This window comes from Mixophyes fleayi, chromosome 8 (assembly GCF_038048845.1).
Source record: "Mixophyes fleayi isolate aMixFle1 chromosome 8, aMixFle1.hap1, whole genome shotgun sequence".
NCBI classification, from domain to species: Eukaryota; Metazoa; Chordata; class Amphibia; order Anura; family Limnodynastidae; genus Mixophyes; species Mixophyes fleayi.
The window spans coordinates 128263101-128286907 of NC_134409.1; the positions used below are offsets into that span (position 1 = coordinate 128263101).

The window sequence follows — 23807 nt, forward strand, 5'->3', positions numbered from 1 at the left end:
AATGGTAATAAATAATAATAAAAGTGCAAAGTAGGACATCAAAATTTGATTTCAACCATTTGCATGAGGCACCTGGTCAATCAAGCTTGCAATCTATTTTTTTGTGCCTGAGACAAAGACAGATTAACTTATCCAAGGTCACAAAGAACCAACAGCTGAGTGCTGCTGTTTCATTGTCATTGTATTTACAGTTTGTGCTACCACCCTGCATTAAAAAGCAGATTGCTATCTTATGAAGTCTGCAAGGAGACACTTAAAACAGCAGGGGCTCCCGGTCTGAGCATGGGGTAAATTACAGCGTGACTCAGGGAAGATCTACAACAAGATGGGCACATTTAACTCTTCAAAAAGAAACAGCTTTGTTCCAGTGAAACTCTACAGATTGTAATGTACTGGTAAATGACAGGACTTCTAGCGGGAAAAGGAGAAGTGTACAATATAGAGAGTGATCAAACGTGCTACAATATCTTCATTCATCATCATCATCAGCTATTTATATAGCGCTACTAATTCCGCAGCGCTGTACAGAGATCTCACTCACATCAGTCCCTGCCCCATTGGGGCTTACAGTCTAAATTCCCTAACACACACACAGACAGAGACTGGGGTCAATTTGATAGCAGTCAATTAACCTACCAATATGTTTTTGGAGTGTGGGAGGAAACCGGAGAACCCGGAGGAAACCCACGCAAACACGGGAAGAACATACAAACGCCAAACAGATAAGGCCATGGTCAGGAATCGAACTCATGACCCCAGTGCTGTGAGGCAGAAGTGCTAACCACTAAGCCACCGTGACATCGGACAATTGGCCCAAAACAACTGTGATACCCAAAAATAATCTGCCTGGAATCTATTAGAGCAGTATCGAAAATGTTGGTTAAACCGCTGGCAAGACGATCTCTCTCGGCCAGTGTGGGACCTCCTCTACTGACTACACGACCAGCAATGCCAGAACTAATCTGGCCACTAGTCCCAGCGTGTGTAGCCGGATTAGACATTGGTCCTGTTGCTCGGCATTCGCGCTAAGCTGCAAGGTCCGCCTACGTGCGGCCAGCTTTAGACCGGGAAGGATTTCCCTCCAGCATAAAGGAATTTCTGACAGGCTCCTCGGCTTTTGGAAGCTGTGAATCTGAACGTTACCCCAACGAAGGGTTAATACACTGCCTCATACACAAATACATACCAAAGCCATGAGCAAAAGGATTGAAATATTATTGAAAAAGTGTGTGTGTGTGTGTGTGTGTGTGTGTGTGTGTGTGTGTGTGTGTGTGTGTGTGTGTGTGTGTATCTGTATGTGACTGCCTGCTGTAATCTCTTCTTAAAGATTTACGGTGTGATACATCTGACATCTGTTTCAGTTTAGTGAATTCAGTTAGCTGCTTATGTGAAAAAAAATATTTATTCAAAAGAAAGAAAGAAAAAAAAAACATGGTTTCATTTCAGATTGCCGTATACAGGACGTGAGAACGTAGAAAGAAGCAGTAATGACATATATAACTCTACAAGGAATAAAAACCATAAAGGTAAAAAGCACCCTGACAAAACAATGTGTTTAACATCATTGATTTTAACCCAATCATAAGTGGGGCTTGTCTTCACTGCTTTGCCATAAAAGTTTAACTAAACATGTGGGTATAAGCAGGGGCAGAGCTAGACTTTTTTTTTTTTTTTTTTTTTTAGGGAAGTGGGAGGGAGATTTAGCATAGCAATAACATCCTTCACTCCGATTGGTGGGCCCTGCCCCCTTCTTCGCTTTGATTGGGCCTCTCAGGATCCAATACCTTAATAAAGGTATCACTTCTATAATACTTTTGTCTTTTTTGACACGAAAGTATTCAACATCACATAGATTTTTCAGGCCGACACGGTACTGCAATAAAATAGTTTTTTATTATTATTTTGCTACATATTCTTATTATGTAATAGGAAGAATTAAGTGTACTTCTTAACTACATACCCTGGGGGCAGCCACTTTGTGGACTGCATGAATACAATGCGCAGCAGGAGGCGGGGCCAGCGATTTTGCCTAATCGCGTCATCAATGCCTCGCTGACTTCAGATGCAAGTGAAGCGGCAACCGGGAGGGTGTCCCCACTCGCCCAAAATTTGGTCGAGTAGGCAAGTATGCTATTAGGTGAAAGTCGGTGGGGGACACATGTGAAATGATGGGTAGATATAGGACTATAAACAGTATGAGGCTTAACTTTATCTTTCAAAAGGGAATATGCACTGGAGAAGATATCTATTTCAACTGCATAATACACTATATTATAAATAGGTTAGGAAGTGTTCCCTTTTCATGTGTGTCTAAGCACCCGCAAGAAGTATCTGTCTGTCCCAATGTACTCAAAAAACCAGAGCCAGCCCACTTGCAGCATGACTTCATTCAGTTCACGAACATTCCGCAGCGGAATGTCTCTTCAACCAATCACAGCCAGCTCCTTTCAATTGGACTGAATAAGTCAAATCTAATTTCAGTCCCAGCTTCTAAGTGATAGATTCCCTTTCTAAGCCAAATAATATGTTTGTTATGCTAAAAAACAAAAAGATTTTATAACTGTGTTAAATGCTTTTTGGCATTCTTCATGCAATATGTGTCTTTACGTGCATATTATCTGAAGCATCAGAGAAATGCTTCTTAATAATTAGACAGATCTGCTCAACGTGATTAATTACATGTGTGTAATGAAACGGAAAGTGATCTGAAAACTCTTTAAGGCATGACCAGAAATTTTACCTCTTCCTTATTTAATGGGGCAGAAAGTGCTCTTACGTCTACCAAAGTACAATCCGGCTGTGAAGAGTGGCTCTTATAATTAACCTCTTTGTTGCAAAAAAAACAAAACAAAGGACCAATACATCTAATAAACAACATGCTATAGTCTGATAGAGCTACAAATAACACAGATATATGCATCTTAGAAATTTGTGAGAATGTAATAAATATTAGATAATACTGTGATTATGAGGGAAATATTTTTTTTTCATATGCCCCAGTAATAAACATAGGTGAGAATTCTCATCTGAAGATTTTACACAGGCAACAGATAATTCTACCCAAAAATAAATGTTAAATAACATCCCCTCACCGCCCAATTAGCAAATCTGTGGGGCTCCCGCAAAGACGTAATTGCTACTTGTCCTCAGAAACGGAATGCTGACATCGTCACGGGATCGTTTATAACCTGTGTGTGCATTTGAAGCAAAACATTATAGAGCAGAATTATCTTTTAACATCAAAGAAAAGTCATATATCAAGGCAGGTATTGTCACTCATCCAGATGCATTTATCAACATGCCCAATAAGGATGTGAGTGATTTTAGATATGTATTTAATTAACTTTTGTATCATTTTTTTTGTGAATATTTGTTCTAAAGCGACCTCTAACGCAGCGATCTGGCTGTTTTCCGCACAAGGGCCACAAGTCTGACATCTACATTTCCGGATCACACGATGGAATAATGACCTATGCTCAATATGATTGCAATGACCAAACAAAATCTTGCTGAGTGGTCAGCATTATGGATTTCATTGCTGTTGATGAAAGAAGACCGGGGGGGGATGAGCTGTTCTAAATAAGTGCAGACCTCAAATTCTGTGGCCCCAGAGAAAATGTATTTGTTTGTTTAGGATTATTGTTTACTTTGGTTCTGGAATAGAAATTTGCATTTTTACCAAATATATGACGCTAGTCCAAACATACGCTGCAAACTGTGGTACACACCTCCCATAATTACCCGGCCACTCTGCTCCACATCTGACCCCCGACTCAATTCACCTCTCATTACCTCCTCCCATGCTCACCTCCAAGACGTCTGCCAACCTGCCCCTAATCTTTGGAGCTCTCTACCCCGCCTCACTCGACTCCCCCCAACTTTCAGTCCTTCAAACGCTCACTCAAAACTCACCTATCCTACCACCTCCTGACTATCTTATCCATCATCTCCTTTCTTCACCTGCCATCTCCATTTTCTCCCAGTTGGTCCTACTGTCTCTCACCACCCCTCCCTCTAGAATGTAAGCTCTTGCGACAGGGTCCTCTCTACCTATTGTCCCATGTCTGTCTACTGTCTGACTCCACTTGTACGTCCTATCATATCTTTTGCAGCACGGTTGGCTAAGTGGTTAGCACTTCTGCCTCACAGCACTGGGGTCATGAGTTCGATTCGCGACCATGGCCTTATCTGTGTGGAGTTTGTATGTTTTACCCGTGTTTACGTGGGTTTCCTCCGGGTGCTCTGGTTTCCTCCCAAACTCCAAAAACATACTGGTAGGTTAATTGGCTGCTATCAAATTGACCCTAGTCTGTCTCTCTCTCTCTCTGTCTGTCTGAGTGTGTGTTAGGAAATTTAGACTGTAAGCCCCAATGGGGCAGGGACGGATGTGAGTGAGTTCTCTGTACAGCGCTGCGGAATTAGTGGCGCTATATAAATAAATGGTGATGATGATGATGCACTCTGTGTGAGTCCCAATAGCATTACTAACACTCATCTGTTCTACTTATATGTATTACCTCATCTATTTGTTACTTGCCTCTGTATCCGGCGCTATGGAATCTGTGGCACCAAATAAATTATAATAATAATAATTACTACCTCTACATTCAACCCCCCTCCCCATCCCCTGCACTTGGTCTCTTCTTTGTGGACTTATGTTTTATTGCTCACAAAGCTGACATAGATGGGAAAGTATTTTCCTATTCACAGCAGACTTCCTCTGTTACTGAAGACAGCTGAGAGGAGCCACTCAAAAGATCTTGTGGCCGATGACATAAGGCAAAAAAACTAGTGCTCAGATAGTTAGCAAAAGTATGTATGTATGTATATATATATATATTTCAACTATCTTGAGTTCTGTGAAAGTAAGGAAACTATTACACATGTATTTGCAGATACTAGAAGTTACTTTTCAGACCGGCCCAGTTAGAGTGCTCTGTTTAATGGTCCCATAATGGTGTAAAAAAAAAAAGTACTTATTTTTAGACCAATAAGGTATCTTTTCCATTACCGCACTCCAAAATGGAACGGCTTTATAACGTGCATTAGAGAACCTGCCACGGGCCTGCGGATATTAAAATCTAATCTGACTTCATTTTGTGAAAACAGAAAACACAGAACTTTGCGGACTCTGAGGAAATTGTCATTACGGTGGTTTTTCAGACCAGTCTGCTGGCAGTAAGAGCGTACATTATTTATCTGCCATCTGAGCGTGCAGCCGCAGAGCCCTGATTACATAGAATTTGCCTGGTAATTATCCAGCGTTCTCTATAGAAGGAATAATACCATGTGCTCACAAGAGGGGATACATCAAGATAACGTGTGTAGGCTGCTGTGTTTAGGTTACGTCTTGATGTGGTCTCCAGGATTTTAGAAGAGTCCATCAACAGAACAGGAGGCAATCATCCTGCTTGCATTTTATAAACCAGTTGATCAATGGGCTTTGGGATTCTGCAAGGATCGTTTAACTCATCTTTTGGATGATAGCCACAAAGACCAGTCTGCTACACATTGTCGGTGCGACAGACATTTAATGGGTATATAGATAGAGGATTGATCACTTGTCATGGAGTATTATTTATTTTTTTAAACCTTTTAAAAAGGGAAAATGGAGGAGTTGCCCATAGCAACCAATCAGATTCTAGCTATCATTTATAAAGTACATTCTAGAACATGAGAGCTAGAATCTGATTGGTTGCTATTGGCAACACCTCCACTTTTCATTTTTAGAAGGTTGGTTAAGTCACCAGACCATTACAGGTTTCAGGTCCCGAATCTCTCTTAGGAACTGTAAAACTCACATGTGAAGGGTAAACATCATCATCATCAGTTATTTATATAGCGCCACTAATTCCGCAGCGCTGTACAGAGAACTCATTCACATCAGTCCCTGCCTCATTGGAGATTGCAGTCTAAATTCCCTAACATAGACAAACACACAAACAAAGAGAGACTAGGGTCAATTTTGATAGCAGCCAATTGATCTATCAGTATGTTTTTGGAGTGTGGGAGGAAACTGGAGCACCTGGAGGAAACCCACGCAAACACGGGGAGAACATACAAACTCCACACAGATAAGGCCATGGTCGGGAGTTGAACTCATGACCCCAGTGCTGTGAGGCAGAAGTGCTAACCACTAGGGCACCATGCTGCCCATAACATTATTCCTAAGCAGGCAGAACTATTTAATTTACAAAATTTGTTGGAAAAAACTTTTTGGAGTACCCAACCAATTTTTTTTAATAAAAATCTGTTAATGTTAAATATTAAACTCACAGAGTAACCACTTTCTAAATCATTATTCTTGTCCCAGGGAAATTTTAAAACTGCGATTAAGACCTGTTTTGCTGATTGCACTAAGAGTTACACTACGTAATCAAATGCAGCCTGATCCATTTGGCATCACTGAAAGAGAAAGAAAAGTGAAACGGAATGCCCTCAGAATGGTAATCACGATAAACGCTTTTCACAGACGATTAAACGCCTTTTCATCATGCTGATACCAAATCAGTCCTCCCGCTACTTCCACCCTCGGAATGTTGCCCAGATATGTCTTTTCTCTTTATTTCATAATAAACTTCCTCCATGATTAAGCTTTTTTCCCAAGGCCAAAAACATGTCTCTGTTATACAGCCCCCAAATCACAAATTCAACTCTGACTTTGAAAAAAGGGGCAATTAATGCAACGTTTGGGAGAACTCGGCTGAGTTCTTACTTTCAGCCAGACTCCCACCAAACGGACACTGTCAGCATGCTGTGAGGTTTTATTAAAATAGGAGAGAGTAAAAGATCCAGCTGCTTGTGAACAGCAAACATCCAGTGCCCAAATATCCAAATCATGCGGCATGAAATATGATTACTGTTTACGAATTGTATTTCAGCAAGTGGCTTTAGAGAGGCCGCTGGTGAGGGCCAGACCCCAGCAGAAAATAGCAATCACAATGGCTATTGTCACCTACTTCTGTCTACATTACTATCATTATTGTCATGCCTACATTATCATCATTATTATCTCGCAGAGAATACAAACACTGTGAAAAAGAATTCACAGCTATAAGAATATATTTATTTTATGAAATAAATAAAACACAAGGAATAAATAAAAACAAGACGTTAACTTAGTATGTTTCGGCTAGATCCAACATGCCTACTTTTCCTTACTTTGTTTCCAGGAGATTCGAAGCCGTGGGTAGGTAAAGAGGAGGTGGCCGGGTTTGCTTATGCGATTCACATAATCAAGTGGGTGTGGCAACCACTCTTCACCTAGCCCCGCCCATGAACATGCAATTTGCATTTCAGCCACATACTAAAGTCTAATAAACAAATTAAAAAACAAACAAAAAACAAGAGTACAGGTAGATAGGAGCGAAAGTGTAAAAAAGTTTTGCAGGATTAGAGATTGATGACAGAACAGGCGCAAAGTACCTCTGCAAAATCTTTCTAGTTTTGCGTCGTCATTAAGCTGAATGTCATTGCGGACAGGCTAGGACAACAAAAACTAAAGGCCAAAGTCTGCTGTCAAAACATGCAAAATTTGACGACCCCAGTTTTCAAAACTTAGCTGACCACTAAGTACCGAGATCTCTTATAGGGAAACCCATTATCCGGAAAGGTCCGAAATCCAGAAAGGAATAAAAGTCAAATAATTGTGATACTGTCATACAGACAAACATACTCTTTGATGGTTTCTTTTTACTGTCACTATGAGGAGCACTGCTAAACTATTTAACCAGGGCCCTCTTAAGACCATCTTGGGCCACCGGGCACAGCAGTGCACCGGGGCCCCTATATATACAAAAAAAAAATGATTATATATATGGGCCCGTCGGAGGAAGCCAAAAAAAAAAAAAAACCTGGAAAAAGAAAAGAAGAAAATACTTACCGTGCTGTCAGCTGGTGATCCGGCTCCCTCCCTGGTCTCCTCCTCCGTCGCACTCCGCAATGGACGTCGGGCGGGCGTGAGGACATCACGCCCGACATGCACTGCGAGCGCCGCCAGGAGGAGGAGACCAGGGAGGGAGCCGGATCGCCAGCTGACAGCACGGTAAGTATTTTCTTTTTTTCTTTTTCCAGCTTTTTTTTTTTTTTTGGGCTTCCTCCGGCGGGCCCCCCTTTGCTGCAGGGCCCCCGGGCACTTGCCCATTGTGCCCTATGGGAAAGACAGCCCTGTATTTAACAAGAAAGTCCAATCTAATCTGGATATTTTTTCTTTGCGGATTCTGATATAATTTACATATAAATGTTGTTATGATGCAAGTGGGCAGTTTACTGAATACAGACAGACAGACTGGAGAATACATTACCCACCAGAAATATTGCTACATGGGCAGGCTGCTTATAAATAAATACATGTAATGTTAATGATGATGTTGCTGATATGCAGCACATTTGTACAGAAAACCATACAGTTTATATACTATAGTGGAAATGTGTAGGGGCTTTAGGGTATAAAAAAAATAAAGTAATTTTACCTGTTTTTGAGTGTATAAGGCCTTAGCTCACCAGTGGACCCATTTGCGATCAAACATACTCACGTTAGGCATACAAATAAATTAAATAACGTCTGTACGTATAGTCCTTTTGTGGTATAGATATTTTGTTCATATATTTTGGGATGCTAGGAAAATTCTCTTTCATAAAGCAGTGGCTTGACCAAAAGGATAATCGCTAATGGATTTACCAAACATACTTTCATGGAACTCACTTTGTGTTTTCTAGAATACAAAACGACTGGAGGAAAAGAATAGAGGAACAGAGATATTTGTATCTCTCTCATTGATCCGTGCCGCAGAGGGCATTGCTAATCAAGAACACAACAAGACTTTGACAAGCCCCTGTTCAGGCCTACATGGGGGTGAAACCTCTCCACGTCTCTTACATAGAGAAGCTTTGCTAATCACATGCTGACATCTTGGTCAGTAGGAGCCGGCCTAAGGGTGGAAAACGTCTCCTTCGGTGGGATGGCTGATAGTTATTCCAGCCTGACAAGTAGGGCTGCCTGCCTGCCGTGCTCCGTTGCACATGGAGCCATCTGTGGATTCCTCGTGTGTTTTCAAGTGGGCCAATTTGGCATTGTATCCTTTTCCATAGCAATCAAACGTGTAAAACAGCTGTCGGATTCGTATACACGCTTTACACTCGGATATGCATTGTCCGAGAAGAAAAATGGCCATTACCTGAATCTACAAGGGAAAGCAAACACAGCGATGGAGGTGGAATGAATGACGTACTGTGGAGCCGTTTTTTGTTTTTTTTTAAGTGCAACAAATCTTCGCACAATGTTAGCCGTTCATAGACTCGTCATAATTGTGGAATAATGGTGCCATTTACTAAGTAACTAAATAGATCATGCCTGATTTATGTTTGGAAGCAAGCTGCACGCAAGTTGCATTTAAAACAAAGAGCACGGAACTTGAGCGTAGTTCCGATTGTATTAAAACCCAAGCGTATGCCAAGTGACACTTAAATTTGAATCTGGGTGTAACTACGCTCTGCCTATACGGTTCTTGCCGTACGTAGACTGACAGGACAGGATGCAGTATACACACGAGCGTCTGTTCAATAAAAGGTCACTTCAGACCACATTATAAAAAAACTGCATGGACGGAGCAATTTCATGCAAGATACGGCAGACAAACCGACTTGCATCCGAACATGAATCAGACGTTGCAAGCTTCTGAGGCTGAATAAATCTCTTTTGTCAGGCATGGTAAACTAGAAAATGAAATGTAAATTTTGTATGATGCCATGCCTAATGAAGAGACTTAAGCCGTCATGACAGCTTCAAACGTTGATCTATTGAGTTAACCAACGAAGGGTATAACTTTAATTCCACTGGCCTTTTACTGGCTAGGGGACAATAAGATCTGTGTGCCACACGCTCTCCGCCACGAACCAACTGTGTGCCCGAAGAAACAATGATCTCAAGTGTTGTTCCTCTTAAACCTATCTCTATTCAGCAAAAAACAATCTTATAAAAACATAAATAATTTTAAAAATAAATTTATTAGTACAATATTCCTTGATTTGAGTCTTACAAAAGGACTTCCTGTTTTATAGAACAGGAAAGCTAGTGTGCACAGAGAAATATGTCCCTGATGGAACACAGACACAATTAGCTGCATTGGATCAATTTCATGAAATGTGTATTTAGTGGTCAGTTCAATGTTTCAAAGTTAGCAATTTGTCAATGAACCGATATTATACAGTTTCAGCTGACACAGGGGGAAGCAGGTCTTTAAAATCGCCCCCTTCAGAAAAAATGTTTTTTAAAAATGAGGCCTTGGGTTTAACACAAGGAAGCATTGAAAAGGTGGCTGTCTCCTGGAACGAAACGCTCATAGCCAGAACATCTGCAAGTAAACATCAGTATAATTCATTTACTGTGAAACTGTGAACATATAAATACCACATGTTTGTCTTACGACTCAAACAGCTAAATCATTCAGCCCCAGATCTGACCATTTGCAAACTACATGAAAACAATTATTGAAGCTCCATGTTAAATCAAACAGTAATATTCTTCAAAAGCAAACATAAAACACAGGAAAGGGGCCTTTTGATATGCATGGAAAGACATGACCAGATAGACAGATTTAGTACCATATAGGCAGATGCTTAGGGGCAGTGCTGTTCGGGGGGGGGGTAATGGTCCCAAAAAAAATTTTTTTTCCATTTTAAATTTTGATTTTATTTTTGCAAGTTAGTCTGAGACAGATGTCCGCCATATTTAGCCAGAATGGTGGGGGAGATGGTGATGGATGGACAGCATGCCTAGAATTCCTTGTAAGAAATATAAATATTAATATAATAAGTTCTATGAAAATGTAACCAAACAGACCCAGAAAAGATGCACTGTGAAAGTCCTGTTTCCGTATATATAGTACAGGATACCTGATCTGTGGGTAGGGCAACTCACCGCACCTCAGGAGGCCCCGACATACCTTCTCTTCCTAGAGTAACCCTATTGCTCATACACTAACCAGGGGCCCCATGGGGGTCAGAGGTCAAGCACCGTGGTCTTTTGGTGTCCATGATGGTAACTAAATTAGGAGGTGTACTGTGCCACACTGAACAATCATCATCATCACCAGTTATTTCTATAACGCCACTAATTCCTCAGCGCTGTACAGAGAACTCATTCACATCGGTCCCTGCCCCATTGGAGCTTACAGTCTAAATTCCCTAACATACACACAGAGAGACTAGTATCATTTTGAAAGCAGCCAATTAACCTACTAGCATGGTTTTGGAGTGTGGGAGGAAACCCACACAAACACGAGGAGAACATACAAACTCCACACAGATAAGGCCATGGTCTGGAATTGAACTCATGACCCCAGTGCTGTGAGGCAGAAGTGCTAACCACCGAGCCACCGTGCTGCCTGGAAATTACCATGCTTTCCTCATGTATGTTCCTCTACTCTCTTTTGGCCACCGCTGCAGCCATCAGACAGTGTGGGAAGCACGCAGCAGTAATTTTGTAGGGAGGGGAGTAACACTAGCAACAGAAATAGCATCTATCACAACATTCTTTATTTGGGAATTGTGCCCCCTCTGGGTCATGTTGGGCACATGGCCTCTTCTAAAGCATAGGTGGGCTAACCCCCTCCCTAATAAGCACCTGTGCAGACCAGCGATGAGTGGGACATACCTCCCAATATATTCAAAGTCCGGACAAACGTCTAAATCAGGACAGTTGGGAAATATAGAGATTGGACACCGAGGAGGGACTCAGTCACTGTTTATGAAGAACACTGATCATAATAAGTGGCTGGGAGGGAAGCACGGTGGCTCAGTGGTTAGCACTTCTGCCTCACAGTACTGGAGTCATGAGTTCAATTTCCGACCATGGCCTTATCTGTGAGGAGTTTGTATGTTCTACCCGTGTTTGTGTTGGTTTCCTCCTGGTGCTCCGGTTTCCTCCCACATTCCAAAAACATACAAGTAGGTTAATTGGCTGCTATCAAATTGACCCTAGTCTCTCTCTGTCTGTGTGTGTGTGTGTGTGTGTGTGTTAGGGAATTTAGACTGTAAGCTCCAGTGGGGCAGGGACTGATGTGAGTGAGTTCTCTGTACAGCACTACGGAATTAGTGGCGCTATATAAATAAATGGTGATGATGATGATAACAGGTAGGGGGCATACGGACAGGAATGATATGATCCTTTTTCACAAACAGGTTATGTACAGACAACTGAGGTGTTTTAATCATATTATTCTGTAAAAGTCCTCAATTTTCTATTTTCATTTTTAACAATAAAATACTTAACATGGTGATAATATTAAAGCGGTTAACAAGAAATCTGGACAGGAAGCTGAATCATAAGCCCTAAATCTGATTCACAGACATAGTCTGGGTCCTGGACAAAAACAAAGTAGGTCTCACTAACTGTGCGCCACTCTGTGAAACTTACGGCCCCTCCGTCCTTCTAGACAACCCTGATCTCCATGGGGAACGCAAAACACAACACAAACAAGGGTACGCCACAGTGAGCTCACAGCTATCTAGAGGCACAGCACTCTGCAGCCGGCCTGAAATCAGGAACAGAAGTTGTACAATGTAAAACATCAGTCCACTCATCAAACGCAGATTGCAAGAATCTGATACTCGCCACATCAAAGTCCGGTCATATTGTAATCATTGTCGTCAGGAACTGCGGAGTTTTGTCAGAAGCTGGCGACAGTCAGCAAACTGTTGCTTTACTCAAAGTGCATCTATCGTCCTCACACACTGGCGCCTCTAAAATATCTGCATTGTAAATGAACTGCTATAATTGTATGTTGTGTCTTCACCCCAAAACTACAATGGCTGGGTCCATCTTTCTTTCCACTCTACTAGAATGCTGCCAAATATAACCCCTTCCTCTGTTCTATATAGAATGTCACTGGTATTAGGGAGGAGACAATGATTATGTGATCTTAAAAAGAGGGATGGGTATCAAATGTATATCAGGCTTGGACAAACTGTGGCTCTCTAGGTGTTGTGAAACTACAAGTCCCAGTATACACTGCCAGTTATCAGCTGGCTATATACTGGCAAAGCATGCTGGGACTTGTAATTTTTACAACACCTGGAGAACCACAGATTGTCCAGGGCTGAGATATAGAACAGGAAATGTAAATGGTCAAACTAATTCACATGCACTATTCTAAGCTTTCACCTTTTGTCCCATACTACATGTTATTTATATGTATACCGTGCATAAAATATACATACAGGGTATATCATACTTGCCAACACTCCCGGAATGTCCGGGAGACTCCCGCATTTTACGGGAGTCCCACGGACCCTCGGGAGAGTGTGGCAGAATTAGGTCCAAAAAGCCGCGATTCCCCGGGAATCGCAGCGTTTGGCTCCGCCCCCGGCTGTAAAATGCCGCACTTGCTTTAAGTCACGGGTCCAAAATGACGTGAATTTTGGAGCCCCGCCCCCCAACCAGCACGCCCACCTCCCCCCGGCAGGCTCCTGGAAGCCAATTTCAGAAAGTTGGTAAGTATGGGGTATATATGAACGTACTTCCCAATAGGTGTAATTTTGCCTCTAAGTGCAGATCTAGACTCAATCGCCAAAAGAACGCCCTGGAGTGCCTATCTCCTCCTATCAGAAGAAATCTTTATACCCCGTAGTGGCCGCCATCTTGGCTCAGAAGTCCATGCATTTTCCCTGTAAGTGCTTTCACAAAAAATGTAGATGCAACTGACAAATGAGCTGGGGGGGGGGGGGGGGGGGAGGCGGGTTTTGGTCTTTGTAAATGCCCTTTCCTGTCTTTTTATGCAGAACAATAATAATACTACAAAGATAACATATGTCTGTTTCTCAACACTTGTAAATGACGCAAGCTTGTTTCATACTAGTAAGAATATATTTCTGCATGTATTATATATGTCACCTAAAATAATTCCCAAAAAAGTTCTGAAAAAGACAAACATTACCCATACTTGCCAACTCTCCCAGACTCCCGCGAGAGCTGGCATTTCTCCCGCATCCCGGAATTCCCTTGTTAAAATGACGCAAATCATTTTACTCAAGCGTGTGGGACCAAAATGACGCGATTGGAGGCGCCCCACCCCCTCCCGCCCATTAGTCACGCCCCTCTCCTGGACGTCGCCTACTGAAAGTAGGCAAGTATGACATTACCTCACCGATCCTCTAAGGGCTTTTTAATGTTTATCACTGGCTCAATGCTGAGGCGGCCAAACCAACATTCGTGAGAATGTTGCCTATTCGTTCACTAGGAACTAGTGACATCACTAAGGCAATAGGCTTTATGTATCACGTCTCTGTGACATCACTAGTTCTTTTGTGCCTCATGCCTCAGTGGTTTCACTAGTTCCTAGTGATTTGATATCCTGAATAATGGTTCAGTCCAGAAAATGGCTGCCTCCTCTGCAGAGCCGTAACTAGGCAGGTGCGGGCGGTGCCGTCGCCCAGGGCGCAAGCCCAAGGGGGCGCATTAGCCGCCCGCTACCTGCCTCTGTGCCCAGGCTCAATCACTGCACACAGCGCTCTTACATCCATCTGCCTCCCTGACAAGAAACAACCTATTCCCAGCATCGGACGCTGTAGCTGCGGCCGAGCGGCTTCCTGCTTTGGCATTTGGAACGCAAGTTTGCATTCCAAATTCCGAACTTCCTGTCAGTGGAACGCACATGCGTTCCATTGACAGGAAGTTTGGCATTTGGAACACAAACTTGTGTTCCAAATGCCAAAGCAGGAAGCCGCTCAGGCGCAGCTACAACGCCGATCACCGCTGATGACCACTGCTAGAGAAAAGTAATTTTTACAACAAACTGCTCTTATAAGAGCATAATTCTCAATTCTGTTCCATTCCACTACCATTCTCACTCATCCCTTCCACCTACCTCCTCCATACCCAAACTCCTATTTCAGCCCACTTATACACCACTTCCACCCACCTCTACTCCCACTGATCTCACCAGCACCTTATTTTATTTAATCTCTCTCTATTTCTCAACTATAAATTTAATATTAATTTCTATTTTATAATACACATATTTGCAAATTTATGATAATCCAAATGCATCAGAAATATAGATAGAGTTATAGATCTCTCTCTCTCTATATAAATAAATATATATATATATATATATATATATATATATATATATTCATTCATGCATCCGGCTTATCATGTATTTGCAAATATGTGCAACAGAATTTTTTCAGTAGCCACACCCCCATATTAGGTTGGCCACACCCACTTGGCAAATGTCACGCCCACTTAGATGGGGGGCGCCGGTGTCCTGTCTCGCCCAGGGCACTAAAGTGTCTAGTTACGGCACTGCTCCTCTGTGTACCCTGCTACAGTCTGAGGTAGTTTTATTTCGGCCTGCAACGTTGAATTTTTATAGGCTGTCGTGCTCCCTATAATTGTAAGATATCACATTATAAAATGATACAGGGAGCATTAATATGAAACGGTTACTTATTTATTTCAATATGACAAACGGCCAGAGCCCCGCTCAAGCGCTAAGAGTTAAAACCCTTTACATTCAGGGATATTAAACCTGATCTCTCTGTTTAAAGTTGCTACCGCTGAATATAAACATCTGCATAGAGTTTTCATTGTCTGTGAGAGAATTTTGTGCATACCTGGACCACTTGCAAAAGCATTCCACCTAATGGTTGTTTTTTTTTGAAGGGGAAAAAAAATAAAAATAAATCACAATTCCAAGTTTTACTTTGAGATGGAGGAGTACAAAAAAAAGACAAAGTCTGGGAAGGAAGATCTGAGACATTATAACACTGATTAATGATGATTAATGTTTACCAACAAAATTGTATTTTCCTAGGCTAAGCACTCAGTAGAAGTTTGATTGCAGCTCCCGCCCAGTCCCATGTGGTGGTGATCAGTTTGACTCACCCCACTTGAGACCACATCTTGAACGCATCTGATCATAGATAACATTAATCTCTGTGGGAACTGCACGGTCAGCAGAGTCCGACGTTTGTCTCATGAGAAGGCCGGACCATGAACGCTGATCGCAGCATTTCTGGTCTGGTCATCACATGCAATAAATGACAGCATATGCAGAGATCAATATTCTCCATGCAGACCTGGCCGGAAGGCGCAATGAGATTTCTATTGGGTGTGTACCATTATAAAGAACACACTGCTAAAAGAGACAAAGTCACTTGTTAGACTGTAAAGTTTAGTGAAAATTCCGCAAACGTTAAAATGTTTATTCAACTCATCTCTTTGGAAACCATGTTATCTGAGCAGACGTCTATGACTGACAGACGTTCTCCCTTTTCAGGCTAAACCGACGAGTGAGCAATATTAGCTTAATATTCATCATCATCATTTATTTATATAGCGCCACTAATTCCGCAGCGCTGTACAGAGAACTCACTCACATCAGTCCCTGCCCCATTGGGGCTTACAGTCTAAAATTCCCCAACATACACACACAGACTAGGGTCAATTTGTTAGCAGTAGTAAGTTCTTGGAGTGTGGGAGGAAACCAGAGCACCCGGAGGAAACCCACGCTAACACGGGGAGAACATACAAACTCCTCACAGATAAGGCCATGGTTGGAATTGAACTCATGACCTCAGTGCTGTAAGGCAGAAGTGCTAACCACTGAGCCACCGTGCTGCCCGGTCATGAAACAAAATTAAAAAAAAAAATTGGATTGATATGTTACCTTTGACTTCCCACTGGATCTCAGCTAAAGTATCACCTACCTTATCCATTACAGACAGCAAAGCTCTTCCTACTAAACAAGACAAAAAGCTGAAATTTAAATCAGTTACCCACTGTGATATGTTTAATTCAATGGGAATGGTGTCCCGTCGTTCCGTTATTCCACTCCTTAATTTTGTCTTGTGTCTGCAAGTCACTGACACTTTCCAGGGTCACCGTGATAAGAAAATCCTTCATATTAAGAATGTAAATTTAATTTACCTCATAATAACTGCACTCTGACCAAGTCTAAATCAACCCATCCGATATGACTGACACTTATGGAAGAAGCAGCTGACTCTAATCACAGAGAGTATGCAAAGGGAGTAGTATGCAAAGGGAGTAGTATGCATTGATTAACAATGATTTGAATAAAGGGGTTATTGGTAAACTGACACATATTTATTGAGTTTACAGCATGAAGGATCTTACTAACACCTAGAGCACCACTATCTCTTGGTGGTAGATTTAATAAAGCCGCCAAAAATGAAAATTGGAGTTGTTGCCCATAGCAACCAATCAGATTCCAGCTATCATTAATATAGTACATTCTAGGAAATGATAGCTAGAATCTTATTGGTTGCTATGGGCAACACCTCAGCTTTTCCTTTTAGAACTTTTAGTCAATCTACCCTAGATCAATGTTCTAAGTTCAACCTGAGAAAACCAGGTCCTATTGGGCCTTAACATCTTTTCTTTCCACAGATTAAAAGCAAACAATTAAACAACATAAAATCCAAACTGAAATATTAAATACGACGTGTGTCCTAAACACAACATACCAACGCTCCAAATCCTGTTAATCTGGATTACCTTGATACTCAGAAGCACTTGTAGTTTCATGGACGGTCTAATCCCTATTAGATACATTTTCATCTCACTCTTGTCTGACTCACCCAGAGGTCTGTGTTATATTAATATTACATTGCAATGCAATCATGAAAAAGCTATGAGGACTTGGCTACGCTTAAAATGTTGGACCTCAGCTGTTATTTGAAACCCCCCTACATCCCCAAATCCCGAACACCATTTTATCAACATAATACGAGCAGATACATATTTTCTTGCCAACAAGAGAAATCTTCAACAGCTGTTTCTTAATTTCCTGAAATCACATATAAAAGACTCAGGATTGCATGAGTTCAACACAACAGTTTGCCAACAGTACCTCAGCAAAGCAAGTTTTTAAAAGGGAAATATATAGACCTTATGACTAGGATCTATTTTCGCTTTATTATTCTAGAAATGTTCAGTAAAACATATGGGCAATGGTTATTCTGAGCCAAGATCATTTTATCTCCACAGATTTGTACTTATTGATACGCATGCATGACAGCAGCCATATTGCTTACACGGCCATAGTATTGCACAATATCATTAGTAGACTACAATGGAACAATACTCGTGGGATAATTGTCGCAGCTTTTGATAGATACCTTTACACCCGGGGTGAATTAATTTAAATTTCTCTAGGGTTCTGATTACTGGAGAAAAATACCATTATGGTTGAGTCAGGGGTGAGTACCAGATATCAGTATTTAGCAGTCTAGTGTTCGCAGCCTAAATAAAACTCACACCTTATGGATTGCTATGCATTGCAACATCACATCATTGCTCCGTGCACCAAGTTATTAAATACGCCTCTATGAGTTATGTCGTGCTAGGTTCACAGAAATAATTGTAAGGTTACATCACACTTGAGAGTTTAAAACTAGAATCCAAACCCCGGAATCAGAAGGCACTTGAGACACAAGAGGGAAAAAAAAAGGTACAAAATACAAGATGGCCGCCGGCAAGCTCAAACACCCATTACGTTGAACGTTATAGTAGGCACTGTAAGGACTGCCTAGGTATAAGCATTGTTGAGACAACTATGGAGCAAGATATTACTTCAATACTGCATGTTAGAAAGGCTTACATGACACGCTATACTTTTAATAGAGAAGGACATTTAAAAGCCGCACCTTTTTTTCATGCGTCAACACAAATGAGAGCTCTTAATCACAATGTGAAATACAAGATGGATTCTATTGTAAATTTGGAAGCCAAACAGATACTCTGTGGTACCATAAGAGGCATACTTGCCAACATTATAACCCTCTCCTCCCTCATAGGGGAGGTCAAATGGCTTATACTGGGGGACTGGAGCCGTGAATTGCCTCATTTTGGCCCCGTCCCTTCCCATGGCAGAATGGGGCAAACGCGACGCTGGCCCAAAATGACGCAATTAACGGCGAGTTTGTTCATCGAGGTTCACAAGAGGACAGGAAGCGAAGGGTGGCCTATTCAACCAGGAGTCTGGTAGAGCTATCCGGAATTCAGTGGTCTTGTGGACATTACAGGAGAGTGGGCAAATATTAGAGGCAACCCATAAGGCGGGCGCTCTGTAAGGTAAGAGAGAAAAGGGTTTAAAACATAATTGCCAACTCTCCCGGAATGTCTGGGAGACTCCTGGATTCAAGGTAGGTCTCCTGGACTCCCGGGAGAGTATGGCAGCCTCCCGCATCTGCCCACTTCCTAGTGAAGTGGGCAGAATTAGATCCAAAATGCAGCGATTCTCAGGGAATTGAGGCACATGGCACCACCCTCCCTGCCGTAAAATGACGCGTTTGCGTCATTACGTTGTGGGGCGGAGCCAAAATGGCACATTTTGCATAGCCCCGCCACCGAAACGGCCACCTCCCCCAGGCAGCTCCTGGACGCCAACTTCAGGAAATCAGCAAGTATGGTTTAAAAGAGGGACACCTGGAAGCTATACATCATGATCTATATCAGGGTCCTTACAGTGTGACACAATGTCCTTGACACCCCATTTTTAAGAAAAAAAAGAGCAATTAATTTGATTGGGAGGGCTGCATGTGACCCCACTGAGGGCCAGATGCCCATCACAGACCCTCTGTTGTCCACCAACAGGGCATCAGTGTTACCTATAGTGGAAAATCTAACACTATTGATCCCACAAATACAGCTAAGTTTGTCTTTCACAATGGCCATAACGCAGGTTTCTATGCAGAACAGTAAACATTAATCCTAACAGTAACATTAAAACATATTGAAAAGTTCGAGACTTATTCAGAGAATGTCCTACGTTAGTGAAAAGGGATAGGTTTATCCTGGATTCACCCCTTTCCTCCCATGCATAGCTTAAACCAGAAGAAAGAAAAAAAAAAGAAGACACTGGAAGCACATGGCTTCTTCAACTCAGCATCTTGGGGGAAAATCTCTGTAAAAATTGGCCCATCAAATTCGAAAACTGTCAAGTTGCAGCCTCCGGCCAGGCTGCGAGCCAAGGACAGATCAGGAAACTACACTGCAACAAATTGATAAACTCTAAGCAGTTGGAAGATCACAGGAAAAATCCTTGGCACTGAAAGTTTCTAAAACTGCATATTATATCTTATTAAATCTCAGATTTCATTCATTGTTTTTAAGACGCAGAGAAGAGAAGCTCTTCAGCAATTATTTGAATCTATCACCGGGTCTTACCAGTCGTCGTTATTTAACAGTCATCGTTCTTTAGAGGATAATAGACAGCTTAAAGGAAATCTATCATTAAGAAACGTTTTAATCCTATTTAACGTTAAACACAGCCATAATTGGAGAAGTCTTTTCTCCTGTTTCATAGCGGTGCCAGGACACATATCTGTTAAAGGCAATCTGCTGCTAAAGCATAAATCGATCAAATCTTTTTAAAAGAGCTTGTCATTATCAAGCACAAGTGTTCTCAGATCTTCACACTTAACTATATTTAACATTGTAAATAAGTGTTGCAGCAGGAAATTTTCCTTTCCTCGTTAATTTTATCAGCGTTAAATAACTTATGATTAAATCTTTCCAAGGCCTCAACGGTGTACAAAACAGTAGGACAGGACTCCCATTTCAAAGGTACAGAGTTACAATTACATATATACTGTATGGGCCGGAGTCATCAAAGCAAATTAAAGGAGCAAGTTTGCTCCTGGACAAACCATGTTACAATGCAAGGGGTGCAAATTAGTTTATTATTTTGCACATAAGTTAAATACTGGCTGTTTTTTTTCCTGTAGCACACAAATACTTGATAGCTTTATTTTTACATTGAAACTTAAAGTTGATCTAGGACAGTGATGGCTAACCTGTGACACTCCAGGGGGTAAATGTTTCAATATGCGGGTTCTTCAACACCCGCGTGTTCAGCCTCTTCCGCGATTAAATTTCAAGCGGCGCTGCATTGTAAAGGGTTAACTTTAACGTTAAATTTAATCGCGGAAGAGGCTGAACACGCGGGTGTTGAAGAACCCGCATATTGATACATTTACCCCCAGGTGTTGTGGAACTACAAGCCCCAGCATGCTTTGCCAGTTATCAGCTAGTTATCTAATTGCAAAGTATGCTGGGGCTTGTAGTTTCACAACACATGGAGTGTCACAGGTTAGCCATCACTGATCTAGGACATGCCCTACCTCTACTATAAATCTGTCCCCACATTTTAAATTTACCTCCCCCTTCAATGCAACATGGTTTTGCCCAGGTGCAAAGTTAATCCTTTATTATGCTTTACTCTCCTTAATGACTCGGGCCCTATACGTGACACAATAGAAGCATCAACGTTGAGGCCTGCACCAGTATGCAGTCTATCAATATGGTAGAAACAACATTAAAGCATTGCCTGAAAAATATCCACAGAGCTTGATTTATTATATTCTGTGTGACATGTGTGTGACAAGGGGCTAATCACAACAAAACCACTTGGTTTAATTTCTTTAAATAGTCATTTAATTATAACTCATACTTGCTATTAACTGCCACCACCAACATTTGATTCCAAAAACAGATTGCGCAAGTTCTTTGGTTATCCCTGATTTGAAAACCGCTAAGATTGATCTTAAATTAACCAGAGTTATTGTAAACCAAACAGTCCCCTGTTATGTAGCATTTCTAATACACAAAGCTATCTACCACATGAATCCCTTAAGAACACAAAGACAGAATATTATTAAATGGAGTTTAATAGGACGTAAAATGTCACAATGCTTAAGGTATAAAAATAAATAATAAAATGACACACAGTAATATGCAAACAAGTTTCATAAAATAAAAAAGAAGAAATAGTGAAACAGAAAAAAATATATAATTTCTTCTATGTGTTGCCAAGACAAACTGAAATATGGAACAGATCCTCAATAGCAAAATTGATGTCCAAAAAATGAACAAAAGATAAAAAAATGTTTGTGGTTTCTAAACACAATTTAAAACACACTTCTTTCTCCCATCTGCCCCCTTCTTCTGATCTAACTGGCTGAGGTCTGTGTCTACGCTAAGTGGGCTTTACTACCTGTATTCAAAGTGTATTTCTAGTCAGGAATTCTTAGAAATTAAACATTAATCATGAACAGAACATCCTAGAAACAGAATAATACATTCAATCAACAGGTCATAACTTCACATACCTTTACTTATGAAACATGATTATATTAGGTTCATAATTACTATAGTTTCTGTATGGGCTAGTATACTGTATATAGCTGACTTGATTATAAATATGTACAGAAACCATCTCAGATATGAATTATGAGGAACAGTGCTTTGATGAATGAGAGTTTCCTCAATGAAGGACTTAAGTGAACACACTATGACATTTACAACATTTGTTGTGCCGTAAAGTCTTATCTTACAGGCTGCCGGACTTTCAGTCTCTCTAAATGTGAGTAACCCCAGGGAAACAACCACAGCGGGTCGCCTGGATTGGGCAACTGGACAGGTGACATGTCAGCAAAGTTAAATTAACCCCACTCAGCTTGCACACAGGGAGTTCAGAAATTACACACAATTCACTGTTTATGTTCTAACCCCTGATCATGTTATAACCACGACAACATACATAAAGTAAACACACAGGCAGCATACTCGTGGACAGTATTTTAGCCTACAAAATTAAAACATCCATGGTGTGTATGCAATGGATATACTTAAAATACAAAACAATGGAAACACACTTTACCTATGCAACAGGCATGCGATTAGCTTGGGCGAGTATACCCATAATCCTTTGCTCACAAAAACTCAACACAACAGTATTTTCCTCACTAGATAGACGGTTTTGTATATATAATTTCAAATGAATATAATGATCATAGAACAGCAGTGTGTTCCACCATCTGATAAATTGTTTTTCAAGTAAAGTTTAGCGATCACCTACACACACTCGCACGAGACAGCCATTTTGTAGGGTGAAAACATTACACAAATATCAATTCACTAGCAACTAATGACATCATTGAAACATGAGGCATATTGTGTCAAGTGGCTTACTAGTTATTATTATTAATAATAATTGTAATATTATTGGTGTTCAATACAAAGCTCTGCGGCACCAGACAGTGGGAGAAACAGGCATATATAAAACAGGGATGAATGAGATAGACAAAATAAATGCAGACATGAAAACAAAGGGTAGTTTCTTGTGAATTGATAGATTGAGTATTAATTTGGGTGCAACTACTATAGAGGCAGCCATTTTGTGAGCTCAACCACTATGCCTCAATGATGTCACTAGTGTCTAGTGCATTGACAGGCTGATGATTGGTTGGTTTAGCTCACAACATGGCTACCTCCACGGTATAGAAGCGATGGGTCACCTTTAACAATCTATAGCATTTATTCACACAAGTTTTGCATCGTTTAAGATAACGTGGTCTCATGTGTGTCCTCAGAAGCGAGGTTAACCACAAGGAGAGAAGGTTAAATGATCGGTGTTCCCCAGTAAGTCAAGACACGCAGCCTTGTTCCTAAATATAGGCGATTAGTTTTAGGGCATGAAGGTCAATTGTGATTTCATTCCATCAGCATCCTATGTACTTCGCTTGCAGGAGATATGTAACATCTTATACGCTTCCCTTTAGCAAGGAGGTCACAGACCTCTCATCAGTTTTGACACGGAACTTAGCCAGACAGATCTCACATACCTCGATAATCCTGTCATGAATCTGAAGACCTCCTTCTTTGCCAGCTGGGCCATTGTCAGATATCTTGGATACAAAAATCCCTTCACTGGATGTTCCGTCCTGGTTGTCCTACAAAGATAAATAAAGAAAATTAATGCCCTCGCATATAACCAACA

General features: G+C 41.2%; 1 protein-coding gene across 2 annotated transcripts in view; it reads right to left on the bottom strand.

Annotated features, from left to right (window-relative positions):
- Window positions 1-23807, bottom strand: part of PDZRN3 (PDZ domain containing ring finger 3) — a 192705-nt gene that overhangs the window by 145872 nt on the left and 23026 nt on the right. For both annotated transcript variants that reach the window (XM_075183470.1, XM_075183469.1), the window contains one exon: window positions 23653-23760. In XM_075183470.1, the coding sequence (XP_075039571.1) occupies window positions 23653-23760 (108 nt within the window). The remainder of the gene's footprint in view (window positions 1-23652; window positions 23761-23807) is intronic.